General features: G+C 34.4%; 1 protein-coding gene across 2 annotated transcripts; it reads left to right on the top strand.

Moving 5' to 3' along the window:
- Positions 1–4910: 4910 nt before the first annotated feature.
- LOC120628119 (cyclic nucleotide-gated cation channel-like) lies at positions 4911–10726 on the top strand. 2 transcript variants are annotated; one of them, XR_005658950.1, is made up of 5 exons: positions 4911–5039; positions 5521–5617; positions 5821–5959; positions 6496–6668; positions 9086–10726. XR_005658950.1 is itself a non-coding variant. In XM_039896343.1 (4 exons), the coding sequence occupies exons 1-4, from the start codon at positions 5022–5024 to the stop codon at positions 9204–9206; spliced, it is 375 nt and encodes a 124-aa protein (XP_039752277.1). In that variant the 5' UTR covers positions 4911–5021; the 3' UTR covers positions 9207–10726. The 2 variants fall into 2 exon arrangements, 1 of the variants encoding a protein (XP_039752277.1); XM_039896343.1 differs by lacking the exon at positions 6496–6668.
- Positions 10727–11246: the final 520 nt, after the last annotated feature.

Raw genomic sequence — 11246 nt, 5'->3', positions numbered from 1 at the left:
CTGAGTGATTCTGAGCCTTCTAATGAGGTCCATAGTAAGCGACCACATATCGGATCCGTAAGTCATCACTGGCAACGCGCACTGTTCGAAGACTGGTCTTCAGGCACTGAGGGATTTTGGACTAAAAGATGCCCGAACGCTGCCTATCCAAGTTGATTCGGCCGTTTACCTCTTTCTCAAAATTGGACCTACCTAACATGGGCGTAAGACATAATTTTCGTCTTGCTCATGTTTATACGTGGGCCCACCTGTTGAGAAACTCTGCTGAGGTCATTGAGCTGAGGTCATATAAAGTTTTGCCAAGAGTATAATAATATTTTGTTTTTGACGAATTTGACATTTGATTTAATAATGAAAAAAAAAAACAAGATTGTTTCTTTTTTTTTTTTTTTTTACAAAAATTGCTAATTCTTCAATGCGAATGTGATGTAGGTACCCTGGTATTTACCTAAAGCGTTAAACATTTTTCTCTGTTTTATTTTTTTGTTATTTGATTTTTTTTCTCAAAATTGTGCGTTTTCGGAAATTATATGACTGTGGCTTCCGTTAAGTTGCGAAGTGAGATATCTTCTCAGGATATCACACTTTATCACCATTCTTCTAGCTTCACGATTCACGAGTTATTAGAAGTCTACCTAGTAACAGTTTGCTTCCACGGAGCTTTATCATTAACTTGTCTGTTGACTGTTACCATCATACAAATATAAACGTTTTCCCATCCATAATGATTAACAAAATCGGAAGTAACTCTTTTAATTTTACCAGCCTGAACCGCTGAACTTCGATATTTGGGAAGTATATAGTCTGCATCCAAGAGACAAAGGATACTTCTTTTAAGTCATTAATATATATTATTGTCAATTATATTTTAGGCGGAAAATGCTGCGTCTTTTTTTGGTCGTAATGGCTTGGCTATTGTATTGGGATCAGCAGTGGCTAAAAGTGTATTTGTCTGATATTCAAAACATATTACCATGTTGGCCCGAACGAAAGGGAGAGTAAGTACTACTTAATTATGCACCATAATGTGAACCAATTACCGGCCCCCTACAGGGCATAGGTCTTCTCCCACAATGAGAAGGGTTTTAGGCCGTAGTCCACCACGCTGGCCCATTGCGGATTGGTGGGTTACACATGCCTTTGAGAACGCTATGGAGAACTCTCAGACATGCACCGTTAAACAAGTGCTATTTTAATTCCTTAAATTTTAATTCCACATAACTTAGCAAAGTTATAGGTGCATGCTGGGATTTGAATTCGGGCCTCCGAAAGTGAAGCCGAAGTACTAACCGCTAGGCTACCACCGCTCTTATTAAAGAACTAGACGTGCCCTGCGGGTTCGCCCGCTTAAATTACGGGACGCACCATACTGCTACATAGTCTACACTACCTCAATAAATACCAAACGTTATATTTTTTCAATCGTTCTGGAAGTGCCAAATATACAAACCTATGATGTTATGAACAAATTGTATTTCAACATATTTAAACAAACGCTGATTTAGCTGAGGTGTGGATGAATAATATATCTGTTCTTGCTCTTGGAGCTTCAATCACGTAAAAATTACCACTCACAAATGCCCGTCCCGAGAACCTACTCCCGTTGTGCCTTATTTAAAAACAACTATGAAAAATCACTGTATCAATAATGTGTGGCTTAAAAGCAGAACTACGTATTAATCGATAGCGCTGGGTAATCAACGAACGTGGGTTCGGTGATAAAAGATAATTTTGTATTTATGAGTCTTAGCTCGTATCACTAACAAAGAATAGTAATCATTAAAGGAAGAAAACAAATCACATTGTTGGTTGGTTCGTATGCTTAAGGTTAACCAAGACCAACCATTTTTTATTTTGTCCTAGCCTTGAAGCTCTTATAAATGTTGCGACTCTTTACGTATTCAGTATTGTTAAGCTTTTAGTCAGGGGATTGCTGCTGTCCATTGAGTTCTGTCCTCTATATTGAATCACATTCATCAGAACTTCACGAAATTTAGATAAAACTAAAATCAAAGTATAACCTATCCAGTACAAAACTACACAGTAATAGTCGTTAATCCCACCAAACCGCATTGGAGCAGCGTGGTAGGTCCATACTCGAAAAACCGTCTTAGTCTAGTTGACAAGATGAAAATGGTACAAAATAGACATACTCCTCTTATGTGCGACAGCTCATTGGATCCGGAATGCTGCCTAGAAAAATGTGCCAAAAGCACATAAAAATTGCAAAAGTTATAATCAATTGAAGATGAAAAAAGATTGTATTTCGTTTTTTGCCAATATTTCATAAACCTTTCATATTTAAAAAAATTCAAAAAAGATTATGAAAGAGGAGGAACTGTTCAATAAAAAACACCCAACTTTCGGAACTCTTTCTCCATTATTTATAATTTTAATTAAACGCTGAAAATAGGTCTGCGCGTGGCTTTAGATTACGCGCGCGGCGTCAAAAGCGTTTAGGGCACATTAATTAATTTTTTTATTTAAAGTATTGAATATATATTTTTTTTAATTTGAAAAAATTATATGTGTTCTGAACACTAAATAATTTATTCCCGTTGGAAATTTTCTTAAAGTAAATTTTTCAATAAGTTAAACAATTGTTAACTAACAACATTTTCTCGAACATCCGTCTTAATTGTTTAAAGTAGAGTCTTTCTTACATGCATACTTAACAAGATTGTGCCATAAAAGTTGACAACGGAAGTACATTAAGGCGATCTTTGTACCATTTTGGTATAGTCTATTTGATTCAAAACGAAAACAATATACGGTAACTGCTAACTAAACTGTGTTGTGGCGGCACATCAGAACAGTTGCCACAACCCCTTCTCTTCCCGCGGATGCCGTACTAAGGGAATATAACGGAGAACGTGCAGCAGCGTAAATGTTGTGTGGCACTACAATATTTATTGCGATCACCAACCCGTCTGCCCAGCGTGGTGATTATGGGCAAATCCTCCTGCTGGAGAAGCCCTTAATCCAGCAGTAGAGTGTTTGAACTAGGATTGCGCTTGCTGACCCAGGCACTCGCTTCTCCACATGTCCACCACATCGTTTTCTTATTTACTTAGAAAATAAAGCTAACTGGTTCCTTCCTCTGCAGGTATATGTATGCATTTAATACAGCGAAGACAATCACGAGAGTAATTTACTTGCTCTACATAGTGTATTATGTCATACATTATTTCTTCTTACGACATATGTCTAGAATGCTTTCGGATAGTGTTATTAACTCCATGACCCATAACAAAGTAAGTTAATTGCAAGCTTTTATATAACTTACCTTATTTTTGATATGAAATCTATATATTAATACGTGAAGCAAACACTTTGTACCCCTTTATCGAAAATTGCTCAGGCGGAGGATTATGAAATTTCCCACACTTATAGTTTACAAGCTATTGCCCGCGACTTTGTCTGCGTTTGTTTATGTTTTTAAAGCATTCCGCAGGAGCAATTTATTTGGGAGATATGTGAGATTTAATTAAAGTGTAGTCCTTTAGATATTTTTAAGTCTAAAAGTATTTTACGGCTATATAGATACTCTTGCTGATAAAACTATTTATTTAAATAAAAAATAATACTGAAATACTAATATAACCTACTTTTGTTCCATCGGCGATTTAATAATATTTTAGAACAGACAATCTGCTATTGCGACTTACCTATGATATACCTTAATAGTTACGTATATTCTCTGGCGGACTTTTTGTAGGTAATAATGAGTACTGTAATGTCGTAGTACCTACCTACTTTTTATTTATCATCAATAGTTTCTTCAGTAATGAATTTTATAGGCAAAGTTTTGCAACTTTGGGTTACATGATTGCAATATCATTAAGGATATCCTCAATTTTTGAAAATAAATTATTGCCTATGTTAGATCGTGATAGTTTAGCTTTCTTTTAGCGAAGAAATGGTTAAAATCGGTGCATTACTTTCGAAGCCTAAAGAGTTTTTTTGAACCCAACAAACAAAAAAACCTCTTTATTATATTAATAAAGAAGTATAAATGTAGAGAAGTTGTGTCAATTAAAAATAAATTGCATAAAATATGCCATGTGTAAGGTTACTTGCATTTTCGTCAAGGTAAAATGCCATTCTTAGCTAGATTATCGATACTAAATGATGTGCAAATCAATAAAATGTATCTCTAAATTATAAAAGACCTTAGTCATCAATCCTTCCATGTTCGACAAAATTTGAGTAGTATTCTTCTTGGATAAGACGGTACTGGCACGAAAGTTGGAAGGACTGGCGACTAAAGCGACGCGGGGAAAGAAAAAGAAGAAAAGTAAGAGGATAGAAAATAAAAGACGGCGCGGGGCGTCATCGGGCGTTTGGGATTTTTTGGGGGATATTTCTTTAAAAAAAAAGGAGAAGGAAAAAGGGAGAAGCTTATAACAGTAAAAGAGTAATTATCTTATGATTTTAAAATGGAAAATATAAGAAGTATGTTATTACCGTAATTAATGAAATATATGTTTGGTGTATGATACTGAGATGACCAATCTCATTTGGACTGGAGTAATTCTTATACATGCATGGCACAACACGTATTTCTCTTTATAATCATATTTTGGATACTAATTTGTTTGAAAGAAAATTGGAAAATTTTATTAACACTCTGTCTCAATGCCTTGGCGAAATTTGTGATAACAGAAGTATATTGAGAACGAAGGTTCTATTGTCAAAGAATATACTTCTATATCTCAATACTCAATATACTCAATATTTTGTTCAAACTTTAAAATTAAATTAATTATGGACATACGAGTATTTCGACCACTGGGTGACTAGTACATATAGTTGCGCTTTGGCAGTTTAATCGACCCATATTCCGTCCCAGAAAACGGCATGACGGTCTCTTGCTCTTACAACAGGAAATTATTAAATTACAGGTCCCAAAGTTCGTCCATAAGGACCGCGTTCTTCAAAGCTCCAAAGTTCCGATCTCAAATATTGGCCTGCATATTTTATCAAACGTTTTGAATGGTGTACGGATTGAGTATGCTGGGATGACCATATTGGAAAAGGTAGCGTTTCATTGTGACTTTCTTCTTATTCCTCAATAAAGCTCTGCTACTAGTTTTTTTATTTTTAGTAACAAGAGGGCACCTCCTGATAATATATTTTGAGGATAAAACCGCAATAATACTTCACAGACTTCAGAGGCCTACATTAGATTTGCACTGTCTCTGAGACTTATCTGTGCAACCTAAAACTTAATAGTTTTTGAGTACACCACTGCCATAGTTTTTACTGAAAGAAATCTGATCCCTAACATCAGATGCAATATTATCATCATGACTCCTGGAAATTTAGAATAGGATAGATTAGAAAAAAAATTATTACAACAAAACACAAAGAAAAAAACAAAGAAAACAGTCCGTCTGACAAGTGCTTCTACATTGCATGATGGTTTTCGGCCTTTGGTATCGGTGGGAACCACGACGGTACTTTCCATTCATTTAATATGTATACTGTCTACTACACAACTTTATAAACTTTTTTCAGCTCAAACTATTTCATCAAAGTTTTCAGCTCTTCACCTCCTTAGCAACGATAGTACGGCCTGATAGTTACTCTGCAGGGGATACAGTATGCAAGAAAGGTACCCTTTTATAGATTTTAAATACCATCACTTATTTTATGTAATGTAATTTCGGTAAAAAGTTCCAGCTCGAAGTTTGGCAAATGGTCACCCCGTGCTTCGGAGAGCTCGTGAGGCCGTAAAATAAAGCTAACATTCAAATTTTTTCATTTAAGCGGAGTCGAAGTTGAGTCCTTATGCTGAAAGATACTTTATGTTTTAAGGCACTGCAGCTGACAATATATATATGGTAGTGAATGGGATATTGGAAGCAACAACGGCTACTGGAGGGCATTTGGAAACCATGTCACCTGGTGACATATTCGGCGAAATCGGTGTTCTTCATATCGATGGATACAAAACGTGAGTACTATGTTTACTACAATATATAACTATTTTTAAGGGGTTACTATTAGTAGTGGTAGAGCTCTTTATGACAGGTTAGGCAGGGGGGAGGGGGGTACTACCACCATGACTTTTTTTTTTGGATGATTGGCGGCAATGCACTTGTATGCAAGCAGGACGTGTATCTTGTAGGCCCTGCGAAGTTTTGCTCTGTTTGTAAGTGATGGCTTCCAAGTGACTATCTGGTGGGTCGTCTCAAATTATATTAAATTAAAAAAAATTTACCAGACACCTTACAACACACAAAATCCAGTGTGACCATTTTTTGTGTTAGTGTATTTCTGGGCAAACAAATACTATTTTTTTATATGAGGAAACACGCGTGATATGACACTTTCTGCGGATTACACGTGTTACTTAACTGTATAGGTGTAACTATGTGCTTGCACAATTATTTGACTTAAATATTTTTATAGATTTTTGATTATTTATCTATTATAGGTAAATATACCTGAGTAAATAGGAAAAATTACGAATTCCACTTAACATTTCAGAAGGACAGCAAACGTTCACTCAGTGACCCATTCTAAACTCTTTGCAATCAATAAAAGAGATTTTGCCGAAATTATCAATAAATTACCTCAATCTAAAAAACTGATTGTGAACATCGGAAAATGGCGACTGCGACGTTCAACCTGTGAAGCCTTGTACCTGTAAATCATTCATGGTAAACTCTTTTATTAGCACTACGAAGTTGTGACCCGTCTTTAGTCGTAAAGTTTAATTGTGTATGAATGTTTCTGGATTTTATTTTTTTATAAGAATACATGTATTATAGTAATGTAGTTGTTGTGTGTTCATTGATTTAGTTTCGGTATAAATCCTTTTTGTTGGTGTAAGAAAGTCATAGTTGTAAAAAAAATTATAATTTAACTAGCTGTTGCCCGCGACTTCGTCTGCTTGAGAAGACACATGCACATTAAATTTAGGTGTAGTTGTACTGAAATTTTTATGTTGTGTATTCTTATAAAGAAAAAATCTGCAAAGAACTGTCTCAGCTCCAACTATCACTAACAAAAAATAGTAATCGTTATAGGACGAATCGAAATCGCATTTTTAGTTGATTTATGTGCTAAAGGTTAACGAAGAACATTTCTAACATTTTTTATAAAGTCCTTGTGTAAAATCGTCAAACTTTTTCATTACCCCTCCCAAAGGAACTGAGCTTAATTTCGGGATAAAAAGTATCTTATATTACTTCTGTTACCTCTAAGAATATGTTTCCAAATTTTCATGATGATCGGTTCAGTAGTTTTTGCGTGTAAGTGTAACAAACAAACTTACATTAATATTTATAATATTAGTAGGTATTTTGAATTCCCGCGCGAGTCTTCTCCACTTTTGGCGGTTGGTAGCGTGTCGAAAGCATTCCACCACAGTTGTCTGGGTCAACGATTTCACCGTATCCGTCCAACGAGTAGGTGACCGCCCTCTTGCCCTTTTTACACGCTTTTTATTAGCTTCACCTGTATGTTTGTATGTAACCGACTTCTTTGGGCGCGATTTTGACCCACTTTGAACGATCAGATTTGATTCAAACTTTGTAGAAATATCGAGGATCGATGACAATACACTAATCTGAGAAGATTATTCCAATTTTCAATATAAAAATAAGATTTTTTAGTTTTTTCGAACTATTAATTACAATTACTACAGCGCCATCTAGACCCAAATGTAAAAAACCCTAGACCCAAATGTAAAAAACCTATGGCGTTTCCAACAGATGAAGTTCGCGTACCTAACAAATACCACAGAAAACATTAAGCTACTAGATGGTAGAGGAGGTTAGCTGTTACTTTTTAATGGGCTGTTTTAAATAAGTTATCACGGAATTGATAGTAGATTAGATCAAATAACAGTTTAAAATAAACCAAACTAAAAAGTAGAAAATAAATAATAGTTTAAAAAAAACTAAAAAACACGCTTTTTATAGAAAACCGAACTAAAAAATAGAAAATAAATTTTAATAAAGAATAGTGTTAAAAATTTCAATAAATATAAATTAATAATAGTGTAAATAAAAAATATATTTTATTTAAAAAAAAGCGTTGGGTGCTTTTTAAGATATTATCAAAATAATAATCACTCTACTCATATCTGTCAATAAAATATTTTTAACTATTGACACCATGCACCCAACGCTTTTCTTACAATAAAATATATTTTTTATTCACACTATTATTAATTTATATTTATTGAAATTTTTAACACTATTCTTAATTTAAATTTATTAAAATTTATTTTCTATTTTTTAGTTCGGTTTTCTATAAAAAGCGTGTTTTATAGTTTTTTTTTAAACTATTATTTATTCCTTCAACCTGTCCTGGCACCACCAATCGTTCAATCGACCCCTCATTCCTTGAGATGTGGCCAAAAAACTTGAATAACTTGAATATTCGTATCTGCACCGTCGACGAAAATAGGTTTCATAATATTATACTGCTATACCTAAAATAAAAATAAAACAGGATGTTGCGTCCATTGATGTCGAATGCATTCTCCCACGAAGCCTTTATGTGTTGGACTCATTACCGCAAACAATTTAATGAAGGGTTGGGTTTTATAACTGTATATTGCCCAAGAGTGGAAACAAAAAGTAAATTGTTTAATTTCAATCATTAGTTTAACAAGTAATGTTTACACACTAAAGTTTGTATGCCATGACCATAGTGTAGTGACATACAAACTTTTTACCAGTGAGTGACTGCCGATATGCTACCGGCGCACTGGGCAGCGACCCTGTTTTCTGAGTCCAATGCTGTGGATTCGATTCCCACAGCTGGAAAATGTTTGTGTGATAAACATGAATGTTTTTCAGTGTCTAGATATTCATCTGTATATTATAAGTACTAAGATGACCGACGAATGTTTTTATGAATAATACACTTATTAGCATGTTATTCATAAAAATATTCATCATCTTAGTAACCTTAACACGAGCAAGCTACGCTTACGCTTTGGGGCTGGATGGTGATGTTTGTATTGTCGTAGTAGGTATATTTATTTAGTTATAGAGATATTTTTTTATGACTTTACACGTTAATAAAACGGACTGATTAATATAGGATTTTTCATTTGTTTCAGATCAGCCTATTCTGAAGATTTTCTCCGTTCACCTATATTCTATCTCTACTCTAATAATTTCTTGCTCAAACAATGGAACTTTGCCCAATTTTTTTTAAAGGAATATTATGTAACATACTAAGTTTAGAGACTATTTACTGATTTGCTCATAGATGCTCATTATATTTTCATAGCGTGTATATGCTAAGTTATACAATGGGTTATTTAATTAAGCGTATAATATCTAAATATAAACTTGTAAAACTATTAAACTTTATGATATGGTTAAACATACAGGTAAAACCTGTATGTTTACCTACTCAAATATTTATTCTCGTGATTTAAGCATTGGAGATAGTATTCATGAGATCCAAATTCAATAGACGTTTTAAAAAAAAATTACCGTACACGATCTATGTTGGCAGTTCTGAAGTTAGTCACGAGATACCGTTTTAAAAATTGTATGGTGACAAATCTCGTTTAAGCGCAAGAGAGCCAACTTCAGGTCGGCTAAGTAAGATCGTACAATCTGTATAGGTAAAGAGCGCGCGAGAACTAATAACCATGGGAGCCACAGATCGAATGGGTGATATCGTCGTTCCTTATCACGAGTGGTTGCATTGGACCCAAGACCCTTAGTTTAATTATTAGAGATATCGACGACTTCTTGAAGCGCATTGCTACTTGTTCCTTGTTGTTTAAGCATTATTGACAACGCACGAGACAATCAATAATTCAATAGCATAGAAAGTATCAATTCAACATCGCTTTTGCATCTTCTATACATACTTCAATTGTTTTAAAACATTTTTGCGTTTAGGCCACCGCGTACAGTCGTACTCTTTCTTTATATTATGCGTGCACCTAATATGTGCTGTGCCACGCAGATTGTCTTTGAAGTTGTCTCAACCGAGTCAATCTTATATTTATATTGTACCAAAGCAGTGGTTATGTGGAAAAGGTATATGAACAGTGAAAAAAGCAATAAAAAAAGTTACCTAAAAATGTAGAATCGTGGCGAACGGTTAGCCTATATAATGTCAAAGTAAAATTTACCGAATGCTAGTCGCGAATGTCATAAGACTGATTGTATGTATAATATATATAATGGGGCCTCATTTTACATATTGGATAGAAGCAGCCTTACTTTGCGGAATTCCATGATATATTATGAAAACTCAATATGAAATTTTCATAATGCCTCATTTTACTCTAAAGTTTCAGTGTTTCGATACTTGAATACGACTGTAGGACCGCGATCATATTAATCGTTCACTTCAGGGTACTATGGGCCTTGTAACCTATCGCACGTATGTTATTGTGGTTATTAATCATACGGCGACATAAGACAAAAAATGAGATCCAAGTTCAACAAGTTCAGGGCTCGGATTCTCTATTAAGCTCTAATTATATGACAGTCTAGACCATAATTTTTTACGTCTTGATCAGCATCAGAGCATTTTCTGCGTAGTTTCGGCAAGTTTCGATATAAAGTGTTTTTCGACGAATTTTTTTATATAAGAGAGTAATAAATCTCTTTTTTCAGTCAAGGGCTTCATCACTTGAAATCTCAGTGTATTTTTTTAAATATAATTTACCATAAATGCTCTTGATCACGCCTGATTGAAAGTGTTGATGCAGCCTAAGCTGAAGCGCGCTAGCCTATAAGAAGCCATAATATTGGTGGGGATAACAGGTACATACCTATTCCAGTTTTTCTGGTGCTATAAGAAAAGCAGAAGCAAAATGCTTTGGTATACTTATGTAGGTAGGTACATTACTGTTTTTAAGTGCTTATAAACTAGGCCTACTTATCATAAATTAATTTAGAATTTTGAATACTGTAGCTGCCAGCAAAAGAGGAATTTATAGATGAACGTCTAATTTTGGGTAATGTGGTGTAAAAACACATACGTTCTTTCAAGGGATTATGTCGGTTTTTTATTTTTAAATGCTTTGATGGGAGGTCGATTGTCGCGATTGGATATTTTCGTTGATTTAACGTGTCACGCTACTTTATTATCTATGTAGCTTTCAGCTAGGTCTCTCTGGTTAAAGTGTTTAATTCCGTTTTTTTTTCAATAACAGCTTTCTCTTTCCATGCCAGTTTCAAATTTAAATAAAACCTTTAATAAATTACCTCCTTGGTTGCCTTATTTCGGAGTTAAACGATGCATTTACA

This window comes from Pararge aegeria, chromosome 12 (genome assembly GCF_905163445.1).
Source record: "Pararge aegeria chromosome 12, ilParAegt1.1, whole genome shotgun sequence".
Classification (NCBI taxonomy): Eukaryota; Metazoa; Arthropoda; class Insecta; order Lepidoptera; family Nymphalidae; genus Pararge; species Pararge aegeria.
The sequence above is the reverse complement of the archived record's forward strand: the minus strand, read 5'-3'. Positions and strand labels throughout refer to the sequence as shown.

Excerpts from the sequence above, each read along its gene's own strand:
- LOC120628119 (XM_039896343.1), top strand. Across the intron at positions 5,618-5,820 it reads GGATACAGTATGCAAGAAAG|GCACTGCAGCTGACAATATA; the intron begins GTACCCTTTTAT and ends TTATGTTTTAAG. Across the intron at positions 5,960-9,085 it reads CATATCGATGGATACAAAAC|ATCAGCCTATTCTGAAGATT; the intron begins GTGAGTACTATG and ends CATTTGTTTCAG.